At 65.7% G+C, this 14,748-nt stretch overlaps 1 protein-coding gene across 1 annotated transcript in view; it reads right to left on the bottom strand.

Annotated features, from left to right (window-relative positions):
* The window catches only part of LOC117795740 (laminin subunit alpha-5-like), a 15,444-nt gene that overhangs the window by 257 nt on the left and 439 nt on the right, over positions 1 to 14,748 (bottom strand). Inside the window, exons 2-6 of the mRNA XM_034641569.1 lie at positions 14,713 to 14,746; positions 10,068 to 10,220; positions 1,146 to 1,263; positions 246 to 389; positions 41 to 159 (exon numbers count right to left, since the gene is read on the bottom strand). Coding sequence (XP_034497460.1) covers positions 41 to 159; positions 246 to 389; positions 1,146 to 1,263; positions 10,068 to 10,220; positions 14,713 to 14,746 — 568 coding nt within the window. The remainder of the gene's footprint in view (positions 1 to 40; positions 160 to 245; positions 390 to 1,145; positions 1,264 to 10,067; positions 10,221 to 14,712; positions 14,747 to 14,748) is intronic.

Below are 14,748 nucleotides of genomic sequence, written 5' to 3'. Positions count from 1 at the left end.
CCCTAGCGGGGACCGGCCCCCGTGCCGCCCCGGGGCCTACCTCGCCATTCTCCAGGGGCACGATCCGAGAGTACTCCGTGGAGCACACGACCTGGTCGTCCCGTGTGATGCGCTCCAGCGTCTGCGGCCCGAACCGCTCCAAGCAGTCCCTCTTGGAGGCTGCGGGCACCGGGCGGGAAGGTGAGGCACGGGGCCCCAGGAACGCTCTCGAGCACTGCTGCGCCGCGACGGGCCACCCCGCCAACCCCACGGGGCCACCCCGGGGCCTACCTCGCCATTCTCCAGGGGCACGATCCGAGAGTACTCCGTGGAGCACACGACCTGGTCGTCCCGTGTGATGCGCTCCAGCGTCTGCGGCCCGAACCGCTCCAAGCAGTCCCTCTTGGAGGCTGCGGGCACCGGGCGGGAAGGTGAGGCACGGGGCCCCAGGAACGCTCTCGAGCACTGCTGCGCCGCGACGGGCCACCCCGCCAACCCCACGGGGTTTTGTTGAAGAAAGAGTGAGCCGCGTGGCTGAGAGAGGAGCCTCCCCAGGTGGGCATGGCCGGGGTGCAGGCTGGCCCCTGCCAGAGCCCAGAGCCTGGCAATTCTGACTTGCCCACGCCTCACAGACTGACCCCTCCGGGCCTTCACCACCCCTGCCTCTCTCTCTGTGCAGACAAGAGACCCTCCCACCCCCGGACGGCCCTCCTCATCCCTGTCCTTGGGGGACCATTTCTATCTGCCCCCTAGAGGACTGCCCTACCCCACTCTCGCCCATGGAGTTCTGGGGGACCCATGACCAAGGCCCACCCAATTGCAGGCTCCCCGTCAACGTGATCGGCCATGGAGGCACCGGACGCGGTGGGCTAGGGAGCCACCGTGCCTCCTGACCAGCTCTCCTTGTCACGTCAGGAGCTGCTGGACCACGAAGCCGGTCGAGAGGGAGCCAAGGGGCGCCACCAGCGCCCTGGCCCAGCCGTGCCCCGCGTCAGGGACAGGAGCTGCTTAACACGCATCTGCCTTTGGGAGCTCAGGCCCCACACCCAGACGCGTGCGGGAGGTGAACACGGGGGCCAGCCTGGCCCGCGGGGACCCTGAGAGAGCCTGGTGACGGCAGCCCACCCCAGGGGACGCCCCCCGCCAGCCCCTGCCGGGAAACTCACAGGCAAAGAAGTGCCATGGCTGGTAGGTTTGGCCAAAGTCCGTGGACCGCTCCAGCACCCAGAGGTCCGGCCGCGGCGAGTTGGCGAACTTGATGAGCACGTAGGCCACGTGGAAGACCTGTGTGGGGTGGCGAGGTGTTGACACTCCCAGGCCCCCCACTCGGCTCAGGGCCCTGAGCTCCTCCCTCCATCCCTGCCCCAGAGGCTCAAGGGTCCTTCAGGCTCTGAGGCTGTAGGCAGGCCTGTGGGACGCTGGGATGGAAGGGGCACGTGGGGGCAGCCTGTCCACAGTGTCCAGGGAGAGAGGCTGTCTGGCCAAGACGGGAGTTCATTCCATGGTCCCTGAAGCTCTGGTGAGCGGCCTGGGCGGGTGGCCAGACAGCAGCCCCCACTCCCACGTGAGCCTGGACTCTTCAAACAGCTGGCAACGACCAGGATGGGGCCCCTGTCCCAGTCTCACCCCGGTCACCCCCTCATCATTCTCAGGGCGGACGCAGGACCTGCTCCCTCTCCCACTGACCAGCCCATGGCCACTGAGGCCCCGGGGACAGGCCCCTGCCCTCACCAGGAGGCCCCAGTGGGGTAGGCAGACTGGGGAATGAGCCCTCTGAGGGCTGGGCCAGGGAGAACCCGGCAGCCCAGAAGCTGGGGGCTGGAGTTTCATGGAGCCCTGGGCAGGTCAGGGCGGCACTGGGACGGGGGGAAGGGAGAAGCTGTTCTAAGAACCCCTCAAACCCCAGCCCAGACCCACCTGTCCTGCTCTGTCCCTGGTCCCAGCACAACCTCACTCCCAGGGAGTGTTCATGCCTGTCTCTCACCTCTTCCTGACCAGAGGTCAGCATCCCTGGATGCCCTTATGTCTTGTGCCCCTGGGGGCTTGCTGGGGTTCCCCCCCCCGTTGACTGCCCCCCGGCCCCGCAACCTAGCAGGCCTGAGCCCTGGCCCCCCAGCCCCATCTGCCACAGCCTCCACAGGGCACCATGGACACCTCCTCAGGGAAGCCCTCCTGACTGGCCCATCCACACTGGCTCAGAGGTGCTGGTGGTACAGACACGTGGGGAGGGGTACCTAAGGGCCCTTTCCAAGAAGCAGCTGCCCCCCAGAGGCCAGAGGACCCTTCCAGGTTGTAGAGTTGGGCTCTCGCTGCAGCTCCCCGGGGACGTAGCACGTGGCAAGGGGTCCCCACACCAGCGCCCAGAGCCCCCAGCCCTGGGCCACAGTTCCCAGGAAAGGGCTCCAGGGCACTGAGAACAGCCTGTGAGCTCAGGCACAAGCGCCCGCCCAGCCCGGGGCCTGGAGGATGAGGCTGGGCCACCAGGATCCCTCAGAGGGCGGCCGGCGGAGAGGCCCACCCTCACACGCCCAGCCGTGCATGTCTGCTGCGCCCCTGCACACACACTTCTGGGGGCGGCGTCCGAGCACCACCCCCGCCTCCGCCTCCTTAGTGATGGGCACGGCGGGGGGGGGGGGGGGGGGGGGGGGGCAGGGAACAGACGGAGGCTTCCAGGCCCTGCGGCGCTCCCCCAGCCCTATGCCTCAAAGCCAGAGGGACAACTAAGCAGGCGGGACCGTTGTCCAGGGTAAGTCTGGGCTCCAAGGAGACCCGGGCAGGGAAGGCAGTGGGACTCGGGACACCCCCAGTCTGCACTGGGAGGGCCAGGTGCTCAAGAGGAGTGGGAGGTCCCAGACAAGGGCAGACACAGCTGGCAGACATCCCCTTGGGGGCCTGGGATGGGAGCCCACACCCCCAGCCCAGGCCCCCTCCCAAGGGCATCCCAGGTAGGCACTGAACTGTGCACCAGTCTCATGGGTGACGTCACGCTCCAGGCCACCCCCCGCACCCTCAGCAGGGCCCCCCCAGCCCCGGGAGCAGGTCCTCTCCAGCACCTGCTGCCACAGACCCGCTGTGCTGGGCCCAGAGCACAGGGGCCACACAGGACGGGGAAGGGGCCCCTCCAGGGCTGCCTGAGGCCCCCAGTCAACCCCCCCACCCCATCAACCTGAGCCGACTGTGCTGATCCCATGAGGGAAGGTGGGCACAGGTTGCTTAGAATGGGGGGGGGTCCCGGCCCCTGAGACACGCCCGTTCTCAGTCCTGCCCTTCCCAGAAGGCCTGGAGTTTGCAGAGACAGGCTCAATGCAAGCCAAGAGCCGCCTTTCCCGGTGGGGGGGGGTGGCACGGGCTTATTTACCCACAGCCAGGCTCTGACGTCATCGCCCACTCAGCCCTGCCCATTGGGGGGAGGGGCTTCAGTCTCTGGGGATACAGACCCTACACCCAACCTGACACCTTGGCTGACCCTCAGGTGCTCCGGGGAGCCCCGGGGGGGCCTCAAATGGCCCCTAGGCCAGGAGGGGTCCCTGTGAGGAAGGGGGGCCTGGCAAGAAGGGCGGGGGGGGGCTGGGTGTGTGTAAGATGGCCACAGGCTGCTCTTGGGGGGTGGCCAGCAGCTTGGCCCCCATCAAAGGCCCGAGGAAATGGAAGGCTCCCGCCAAGCCCCCCTGGGACCCACCCCCGCCTTTCCCTGAGCGAGGCCACCAGGCTGCACCCTCCGCTGGCCAGCTCTGTCCCTCCCCCAGGTCGGCGGCTGGTCGCATTTTTCCCAGCTGAGAGCACTTGCACAAATACTGATTCGAACGCACTGATCAGGCAGGACCAGGGCAGCGTGCAAGCGTCCGCCCCCATGCATGGCACCCTCGGACACGCTTAAAGGAAGACCCCTGCCTCCGTCTGTCTGCCACCTCGTCTGTCACACGGGAGCCCTTGACAGCTGTCCCCAAGGCCCTGGGCTGGAGGGGAGGCAGCCATGCACCCAGAGTTCCCCATCTGTCCCCGACTGGCTCTGGCTGCCAGGACCCCAGAGCTGCCCTAGACGGGACCTGGGAGCACGAGCAGACCCCTGGCCTCCCGGGACTCAGCCCTCCCCCACCAGCCTGCCTGCCCAGCTCCGCTGCCAACTAGGGCTGACCTTTCCCGCTGCTACAAAGTTCTCTGCAGAAGGAAAAAAATGTCTTTTAAAGCAAAAACCAAACAAAAGCCTCCCGAGTTATTTTTAAAAATCTGGCTATTTTGGGGGCAGGCACGTCTCCAGCACAGCAGCCGGACCTGCCTCTCAGCTGCCGCACCCCCGGCCCCAACGCCCAGCCTGAGCACGAAGGGTCAGGGCTCCCCAGGAGGCTGTGTGCCCCAGTGACCACCGCCTGAGGGGGGCTGGGGCCAGGGCAGGAGGCCGGGGCTGGGTTCCGGGCTTCCATGGCTGTGCGGCCCTGGCCGTCACTTCCCCTCCTGGGACGCAGAGCAGTAGGAAGACAATCACAGCAGAGGTGTGGGTTGGGACAATGCGCCTCTCAAGAGCCCGGAGCAGACACCACCTGTCCCTGGAAGTGGGCAAGCAGGAGTGAGCGGCCCCCGGTGGGGATGTTGCAGGGGTGGGGCTGGCGTGCAGGGCCGGGGTCTGGACAACACAGGGACAGGGAGAGCTAAAGAACACTGCTGCCACGGACCCCACGTGGGGGTCTCTGGCGCCCCCAGGGATGGGAAGGGGGACAGAGGCGGACACCTGGTCAGCGACCTCTCTCTGGCTGAGGCACCCTCATCACCAAGGGCAGGGCCGGGCTGGCACACTCTGCCCCTGTCCTGGCCGATCTTGGGGCCAGGAAGACCCAGGCCGGCCCTTGTGTTCCCCACCGCACAGTCCGCTCGGCTGGGCGGCATGAATCACCAGGCAGTCTGTGACTCAGCCCTGGCCCCACAGGAAGCGGGGCCCCAGGCCGATTCCCAGGACGGGCCAGGGTCCCAGGCTGTGGCCAGGAGGAAGCAGGAAGCCCCTCCTAGACCAGGCGTCCGGGCTTCCCCTTGGAGTGAGCACTGGGGCACCCAGACCTCCTGGATCCCCCCCCACCCCAGACTGTGGGGCCCACCTTCAGGGCACTGCACCCCCAGGTCTGCCCAGGCTCCCAGCAGAGAGCCCATCTGGAAACAGAACAATGAAGTCAAATGGCAGAGCGGGGCCAGCCAGGCCAGGGCCAGCGCGTCTCCTGGAGCCCCCAGCTGGGTAAATAAGCATGGCCATGCACACAACAGGATTGGGGGCCTGAAAACAGTTCCAGGAGGGGCAGGGGGTAGAAAGCCAGTGCCTGCAGGGGAGCGGAACACGGAAAAGCAGAGGCTCCACGGCGGCTGCAGGGCCTCGCGCTGCTGGTTGGGCCCCCGTGCACAGGCGTGCAGAACAGCAGGGGAGACCTTCGGGGACTGCGGGGCGGGAGGGCCTTGGACAGGTGAGAAGGAGCCCGCCAGGGCGAATGTCCCGCATGGCTGGCACCTCCCAGAGCTGGGCCTGGGGCTATTCCAAGACCCCCACCACCACGGGCTGTCTCGGGTCCCTGGCCCAGAGCTCCCTGCCACGTCCCCTCCTCCCTGCAGCCTGGCCCGGGTCAGGCCAGATGGTCAATCATGGGCCACAGGAAGTAGTTTATCCCGGGGAGCCCCCAAACCTAAATAGTTTAGTCTCAGTGAGTGGTACGGCTGGAGACCGATGCGAGGGGTTTGTTTAAACACAGAGAACAGGAGGTTTTGGGGGCTGCCAGGTTCTGGGGGGAGACACAGGACGTGGCGGGGAGATGTGTGTGTGCCGGGACAGCCGCGGGCAAGTGTGTTAGCAATGAGACAGATGCACAGGGCTGGCGACAAACGGCCCCCAGGTCTGGGTGTGGGCAGCCTCTCCGGCCCCACGTCCTCTGAGCAAAGGGTCCGCTCACTGTCATGAGGAGATGTGGGGCCCGTACTGGAGAAGGGGGTGTCTACCCCAGGGATGCCAGCAGGACCCCCCAGTGTCCTCCCCCAGGGAGCCCAGCTCAAGGGCCCACGTCCAGTCCAGCCCCGCACCTGTCCCAGCTGCGGGGCTCCGTAACCAGAGCCTGGCCAGCCTCGGCCATACTTCCTGCCACTTCCCTTGAACAACCCCGCTGACAGTCCCATGTGGCGGAGTGCCCAGCCGGGCCAGAGGCCGCAGCCTCATGAGCTGGCAGCCCAGCAGGCACACTGGGACCAGGGAGCCCCGAGCCGGCCGGCCTCGGAGGGCATGCTGCCCGGACCTGGGGCGGGCAGGGCAGAGCTGCCCGGGATTCTAACAGCCGGAGCAGCCAGTGTGTGCTGGGGCCCTAAGCCCACACGCAGATGTTGTCATCCCCACCTTCAGAGAGGAAACAGCCCAGGAGGCACAGCCCACATGGCCGGGCTCTGACCAAGCCCAACGTCTCCTCCGGAGACCAGCACCAGGGTCTCGGTCACTCCACACTGGCTCAGTTTCCCCAAGTGCCCAGGGAGGACTCACCCACCAATGGTAGGCAGCTGCGGTAAAGCTTTGCTCCTCAGTACCCCCATCTGGTGGGTGGTGGCAGCTGGTGTCCTCCCTGTCTCCCCACTGTCCCCAGGGAGGGCACAGACTCCCGACCCTGGCATTTCTAGCCCTCACCACTTTTGGCTCCACACCCAATGACCCCAGCCTACACCCTGACGCGGGACCCAGGTCCCCCTCTGCACCGTTACCCCACCACACCCTTCCTCCTGGCCTCTCGGGGCTGAGACACAGGGCTGACCTGCCCCGTCACAGTTAAGAACACGGCTGGGAGGGGACCTGCATTCCCCACCTGAAGCCGGATCTGGGCAGTGTGACTGCAGCAGGCAGGGAAGGGAGGGGATTGCTGGGGAGAGTTCCTCCTCCATGGCAGGCCCCAGAGGGATGTCTGGATATGGAGGGGGTCTCCCCCCACAGCAAGACCCAGCTATCTCTGCCCAGCTCCTTGGCAGGACCCCCAGTGAGGGCAGGGCACCTGAGCCAAGACCTACCCTGTGGTGTGGCCTGGGCCCGGCTGTCAGAAACAACACCCACCCTGCCCTGGGTACAGGGAAGGGGGAGCCTCGGGCTGGAAGGAGGCTGGGAGGACCCCCAGGCAGGCCTCCAGCGGTGGAGGCCTCCTGCACCCCTCCGGAGGAGGCCCACTTCTGAGCCCGGCGCTCAGCCACGTCAGACCAACAGCTTGGTTCTCTCAAGTCTGAGGGTTCCCAGCCAAGGTCCACAAGGCAAGCAAGGCAGGCAGCCAAGGCCTGGGCCTCCCCGTGCCCTTCCCAGCCAGGACTTTACTCATGGAGCCTCAGTTTCTCCATCCGCCAAACGGGAAGGAAGAAGGTCCCACCGTCCCCCGCCTGCTGTAAGATGGGAACGACCACAAGGGGATGAGAGGTGACAGGGCAACAGGGGGCAGGCTCACGGAGGCCCCATGGGGCTCCCATGCCCCCAGACAGACGGACACTGCAGGACCACGCCCCACCAGCTCCGTGCCTGCCCTGCAGGCATGAGCCGGGAGCTTCCCCCTTTCTCAGCTCTCCTGGGGGCAGGAAGGCCTCCTGATGCCCAGCGCCAGCTGCCTCCTCCCCCTTCCCAGGGTATCCGCTCCAGATACAAAGGCTGCTGGCAGCCCGCCACAGGGGGTGTGCCCAGACCCACTGCCCGCTCAGCCTGGCTTCCTCATGGAAGCCCAGCCCCACCCCAGGACCCATGCCTCCAAGGACTGCCTAGTCCCAAAGTGGGAAAACCCGGTACACAGCCCTTGGGCTGTGCGAGCTTGGCCAGGACGCTCTGGCTCAGCCTGACACCCCACCTGTGCCAGGGAGTGGGCTCCGAGGGTCTTGCCCTGGGGACACCCTCAGGACCTCAACAGACAAGGGGGCCTTGAGAGTTCAGACCCCAGGTCACTGCTAGGACCACATTCTAGGCTCCCAAACTTGTCCCCTGGTGCTCCAGCCCCTGCAGCCTCTACCCTCCAGAGCCGTCACTGCTACTCCTTCTACCCTACGTGGGGCTCCCCTGCCGCCTGAGGGGGCACCGATGCCAGGGCCCCAGCCAGCAGCAGCACCCAAAGGGACTCAGTCACCACTTGGTGGCTTAGGGAGAAAGAGACAACAAGCTTCTGTTCCAAGAGTGGTGGTGAGCGCGGGAATCTCTTCTGGGATCCCATCTCGGGGGGAAACATGCCCAGGAAAGAGATTTCTCTCACCCATAATGCTAGAAACCAGGTCCACTGGCGCTGCCCGACTCCAAAGCACACTAGCGGGCAGAACATGTCCTCCCCCCACCCCAATCCAAGCTGGCAGCCCCTCAGCCAAACCAAGACCGGGGCTCAGGTGGATCTGTCTGCAGGCGGTAAAGGGGAAGGAGGGAGGGTGGGAGGGAGGGTGGAAAGAGACATCAGGGGTCGGTGGGTGGGTGGGTGGAAAAAAGGAAGGAAGGCTGGGGGAGAGAGAGAGAGAGGAGTGCGGCTCTATGGATGGGTAAGTCACTCTCCCTCCAAACACAGCTGGAAAGGACTCGTTTCCCTCCGTGTCATTTCACAGTTGGGCAAACCGAGGTCTGGAGAGTCGGGACAAGCAGTGACACCCTCTCGCTGGCCTGGAACCAGTGCACAAAGCCAGTGCACCGCCAGCCTCGTCAACTCTGGCCCATTTCACAGATGCGGAGGCCCAGGGGCCACAGAGCCCAAAGGGGGCAGAGCCGCGGGGTGTGGGGCAGAGCACCATCCGAGCCCGTCCTCCGCCCCACTCAGATGGGCCTCGGGCCCCTGCTCTGCAGCCACCCCGGCGTTGCCATGCGTGCACCCAGCTAAGGGGCCCGCCCCCCCTCCAGGTCTGCCCCACAGAGGAGGAGGGGAGGCAGGAAGAACCCACCAGCTCAGCACAAGTTCCCTCCCACAGGTCCCCCACAGCAGTGCGAGAGAGAGGAGGACCCCAGGGCCCTACAGGGCTCCTGACGCCCCTCCCAGACTCCCTCCAGGGCACAGGAGAGCACAGATGTGACCAGAACCCAGTGAACTGAAGGGAAGTGGACCGGCTAACACCACCACAGGCAAGGAGCCCGTTCAGGGGAGCCCCCTCCCCAGTCCACCCCACCCCAGCCCAGCTCCTTCCCCCTGCACGTTGGCTGCTTCTCCCTGGGGCATAACAGCTAATCCTCCACTACTGGGAATTCTAGGCGCTTGTTGGGACCTGAACCCACTCCCCTCACGGCTCACCTTCCCCTCGGCCAGGCCTGCAGGCCTCCAGGCTGGAGGCAGGAGGAACCCCAACAGAGTACCCCAAGTCTGCCCCCGGGACCTGCCATTCGACCACTTCCCCACCTTTCCTAACACCATCAGGAAGACAGCAGGACCGGGGTTCAGCAAGGAGCAGACACCCACCAGGTCGCACCCCAGGACGGTGGCAAAACCAACCACTATGAACAGTTAGGGTTTCGGCAGGACCAACCTTGTAGCCAGGACCCCAGGCAGGCCCAGTGTTGGTCGCTTCCAGGCTCAGCCTCGTCTACCCGCCCCCACCACAGCTTCAGGGGCAACAGGCCTGTTGGCCCATCTCACAGCCGGGTCACCGAGGCCAGGCACTGGCAAAGTCCCCCACGGAGCAGGACAGAGCCTGTGGGAGCCCGACCCCACCCAGATCCCACAAGCGGGGCTCATGGGTCACTGAGAAATGCCTGTCCCCCTTCCCCCTGCGCCAGGGCTTCAAAGGCCAAAGAGAGCACAGAGCTGTGATCCGAGCAGAAGCACCTGACCCCAAGGTGGCCGCCAAGGCACAGGTATGCCAGGAATGTCCACTTCCAGCGCTGCCTCCACGCTCCCAGGGCCCCTCCCACAGCCGCCAGGCAGCGCCAGGCTCCAGGCAAAGGAATTCCTCCAAGTAAACACCAGAGCCTCCCAGCATCTGGGCCAGCCTCCAAGCTGTCCCCTGACCCTAACTGTGACCTCTGGGAAGCCCCCTCCCGCCCTCCTTTCCCACTGGGTGCAGCAGGGGTGCTGACGGCCACACCTCTGTCCGGGCTGGGCCTGCCACACGGGCCCATGGCCACCTCTGCAGAGGCGGGGGACCCTTACCTGGCCCAGGTCCAGGGTGACGTTGACCTCGTTGTACTCTAGTCCCCGGGACAGCGGTGGGCTCTGCCACCAGCGCTCTGTGCCGTCGATGGCGTTGCTCACGGGGTGCGCCCTGTTGCTGTTGGCAGCCGTGCAGATGTCACAGTACTGGCCCTGTGGGGGAGGGCGTGGTCAGATGGCCGAGAGGGGCTGGCACCCCGCCCTTCCGGTCACCCTCCCACCCAGCACATCCCGGACCTGCCGACCCCCGCCCTCCGTTCCCGTTTGCTCAGCAAGCACGTATTCATGCCTACTGTGTTCTGGATTTGGGGGTACAGCTCCTGGGAGAGATGGTCACACCCTCACGGAAGAAACAGAGATGGGGGAAGGAGAAGAATACGCTCTTTCCGGGTGGGAGAATCCCTGTGGGCCTCTCTGAAGAGGTGGCGTCTGAGGCCTACACTGCAAGCGCAGGGTGTGCTCCAGACGGAGGGGTAACCCACGCAGGGCCCGGGGCTGGGAGGAAGCAGGGAGCAGGGGACACAAAGGCCAATGGAACTGGAGCCGAGGGGGAAAGAGAGCTGGTCTAGGGGAAGTCACAGATCCCAGACGGAAGGCCCAGGAGCATCAGGGCAGGGAGGGGTCCAGGTGGCTAGGACACCGGGTAGCTGAACCGCCTCCCTAGCTCCTCGGGCCCCTCCCCCAACCCTCCCGTCAGGCTCTCACCCAGAGCCTGGATTAGGGTCTCCAGAGAGACAGAATTAAGTCATTCCGGCAGCATGCAGGGAGAGGCCCCAGACTGGAGGCATGTGGGCACCGCCAGGCGAGGCCTGGACCTCCTAGCTCTGCCGCTTCCGAGCCCTGGGACCAGGCCAAGTCACGGCACCATGAGCCTCAGTGTCCCCATCCGAAGAGTGGGGTAACGCTGGCACCTGCCTTGGGCACGGCAAGATGAACAGATCCCACATGGGGCCTGGCGGCTGCTTCTGTCACGGCCCGGCCACCTGCTGGGGGCCCGTCCTCTGGGGGGACAGAGGCGTCCCTGTCAGGGAGCAGCAGGTGCTGGGAGCCTGGGGTGTGGAGGGCGGGGGGCAGAGCTGGGCCCTGGCCGCTGGCCGAGGAGAGGCCCAACCCCCACCCCGGAGGAAACCAGACCTGCCATCCCTCTGCACACAAAGGCAGCCCTCTGGGACTTGGCATTGACTGAGGCCCCAGGGGCTGTGTCTGGGAAATGTGGCTGCCCCACCCCTCCCAACCTCCCAGGGGGCCAGACCTTGTCCTAGGAGCTGGAGGTGGGAGCGTGGGAGATCCCTTGCTCCCCCACTCCCAGGCCTGGCAGCTTCAGAGAGCCCCCAAGCCTCACAAACGCGAGTCTGCCCCCACGCTTCCGCTGTGGGCTTGGGCCGGTGAGATCAAATGCACCGGACCTGGGCACCCTACCTCCCACCCAGCAGGCTCCCTGGACCCCTTGTGCTAGGTGCTCCGGGCCACCCTGTCTCAGACCTTGCTCCAGCCGGCGGGCCCTGGGCTCTCATCTCTTGTCCCCTCTCAGCTCTCATGTCCCCTCCTCCACAGGGGCCCAGAGCTCCAGACCACCCAAGCAGCTAACCTGCTGACCCCCATGCATTGCCCTGCTTTCTTTATCCTATCACAGATACCTGAAATTCTCTGGCTGCCAGTGAGTCTCTGTTTACTGCCCCCCAGGGGGCCCAGAGCTCAGTGGATGGGGGACCACTGCTTCGTTCTTTCCTGTGCCTCGGGGCCCACCCCGGGGCTGCCACACCTAGGGACCAGAGCAATAGGGGACGCTCAGAAAAGTTCTACTGCCCAGCTCAAATGGGGACCCCCCAAACTAGAAGCCAGGGCTCTGGCTCCCAGGGCCGGTGGGAGCTCCCAGTGGGTAAACAGAGGAGGGGGCCCAAGGGATCACTGAAAGCACCACAAACATAGGTGTAAGGCATCAGGGGCCTGGTGGGGCTGAGGGTGGTAGGAGCCTTCTTAGAGGAGGTGGACAGGGCCCCCTGGCCGGGTTGGTGAGTCTTCCAGAAAAGGCTGCCTGTGGTCAGACACCCCCCCCAACCAAGCCCAGGAGGAAGCTGGGTCAAGGGCGCCCAGGAAACTTTCTGTTCAGGCCCACCTAGAAAGTCAAACAGAGGTGACTCTAGTCCCCGAAGGCTATAGTGGGCACCTCTCAGTGACATGGGCCTCCCGCCGGCCTGTCTCCCTGACGTTGGCTCACAGTGGACAGTGCTGGGGAAACCAAGCTCCCTCCACCCTTTGCTGCAGAGGGTCCTGCCAGGAACAGTGAGGAAACAGGGAGCCACGATAAGGACGTCCCCTCCCCGTGAGTCACCATGCTGGCAGCTGAGCCCCCAACTTCCCCTGTGGGGCCCAGGGCCAACCCGGAATTCCTGCAATGCCCACCTGAGGCCACAGGGCTGGAATGCCCCAGTCGCTCTCTGCCTGCTCCAGCTGCCCACAGGGCCACCTCGCCCAAACGCCAGCGGGCCTCACCCCAGGCCCACTAGCTTCTGTCCCATCTCTTCCAGGGGCCCTGGGAGCTGCCAGTCCCCATGCTCGGGCCCCACATCCTGTGGCCCAATGCCCATGTGAGCACAAGACTGAGCTCTTGGGATCAGGAGAAGGTGGGTGTCACCTCCCCGGCACCTCCTGCCCCCAGCCGCTGGGCTCCAGACCGGGCCTGCAGGCAAGGCCCTCCCACCAGCCCATTTGAAGGCCGGGGCAGCGAGCAGGCCCATGCAGCTAGAGGAGAGGGCAGAAGCACCGGCCAGGCCAGGGATTCCGCCAAGGCCACATGGCCGCGCAGCTTGTATCACTCGGGCAACGGATCTTCCTAGCACACCTGGCAGCCTCGGACCAGGGGTGCTAACCTGTGCTCCAGACGCTCAAAGGGAAGCTTCCGCCAATCTCTTGCCAGACCACAAGCTGTGGGGACAGGACTGCCAGGGCTCACTCGGGGTCTGCTCCCTCGAACGTGACACCATGTGTGTCCATGGTCGCTAAGGTCGCTCTGTAACCCATGGCTCCCCAGGCTCCTCAGCCCACGCTCACAACCTCGGGCTTGGCAGGCCCTCATACCCATTTTGCAGATGAGAAGCCTGAGGCCCAGGGAGAGAAAGCGCACAGCTAAGAAGCAGCAGAGGAAGGGGGGCTTTGACCAGGGCCCCCGGGCTGCTCCTTTAAGCACAGCAAGGGAGCATCAAAGGCCAGGGATCCCTGCAGCCGCGAGGATCTCTGAGGGGGCCCGGATGAGCCGGGAACGGGGGCATCGAGGGCTCAGCCGGGCCCCCTGGGGCAGCTCTGGAGATCCCCACACAAGCTCCTTCCTGCCACCCAGCCCCTCGGATAACAACCAGATGTGCCAAGGGCCTGCGGCAGGGACACGTCTCACCACTCACCCGCACCAGGTGCTGGCCTGGCTGCGGGGCTTTCAGCAGGTGTCCACAGTACTGCTCTCTGGGCCTCAGTTTATCAATCTCAAACGTGGACTTGACACCCCTTATGTCAGCTGTGCTGGGCACAGGTGAGAGCACACAGGTGAGCCCAGGAGCCCAGGAGCCCTAGGGGTGGTTCCGCGGCACCTGCGCCCCCTCTCAGCTCCTCCCTCCAGGGGAGGGCCTAGGGCAGTGAGCAGGCAGGCAGGGGCCCAGCTGAGGCTCCTCCATTCATCACCCACCCTAGCTAATCCACCCCTAACTGCCCTCCTCCCCTCCCCCTGCCTCTTCTACCAGGACTGTGGTGACTCAGGTTACAGCCGCCTTGGGGCCCCCACTCTCCCTCAGGTTCAGCAGGGGTGGGAAGCCAGGCCTAGTATGGGGTGTCAAGGAGCCCCTGCAGCAGACCCTACCCCCTCCAAGGGTGGCCAAGGGGCCTCACAGGATCCCACCCTCAATCTAAGTCCGGAGAGTCTTCACAGCCCTAACTTCTTGGTCAGGGTCCGTGCCAGCTGGTGCCACCTACCCCGGTCCCCGCCTAGACTCATGGCTTGGGTGGGCATGCCTCCCGGAGGGCTTCCGGGGGTTTAAACCCCATCTCCTCAAGGAGACTGAAGCCGACATACCCACCACCTGTGGGGCAGAGATGCCGCCCAGGGTTTGCACCTGTGTTCCCAACCCCAATTAAAAATACCATTGTTTGCCCCCCCACACACACACACACATCTTGAGGGTCCCACCAAGTCCCTAGATCCCCAGAGGGAAAGACTTCAACCCCCTACTGTGGGCAGTGAGAGCCTCCAGTATCTGGCCCCAAACTCTAGGAACCCCGACCCTCCCGCCGGCATCCCAGTCCCATCCGCGCCGGCAGGTTCCAGCCTGTCCCGGGGGAAGGTAGAGCGGGTCCGCCCCCTCCCCACGGGCAGCCGCGGTGGAGGCCAAGCCCCGCCCTCGCCGGGATCCCAAGACTCGGGGCCGCCAGGGACTGGGCACCAGCCCCCTTCCCGCCCTGCCACCGCCGCCCGGGGACGCGCACTTCTCTGGCCCCTTCCGTTTCCCGAAATGCGGAACCTGGGCGTCGGGACGGGACGCGCGGGCTTCGGTCCGTACCTTGGCATTCCTCGCCAAGTCCGTCCCGGCGCCCGCATCCCGCGACGGCGTCCTCGCCACCCCGCCCGCCCGGCGGCGACCCAGCCCCGGCCCGCGCTCACCTGGATGGTCTGGTTGGGGTCCCCGCCCGCCACGGG

This window comes from Ailuropoda melanoleuca, chromosome 13 (genome assembly GCF_002007445.2).
Source record: "Ailuropoda melanoleuca isolate Jingjing chromosome 13, ASM200744v2, whole genome shotgun sequence".
In the NCBI taxonomy this organism is placed as follows: Eukaryota; Metazoa; Chordata; class Mammalia; order Carnivora; family Ursidae; genus Ailuropoda; species Ailuropoda melanoleuca.
This window is presented reverse-complemented; position numbering and strand designations above follow the sequence as displayed.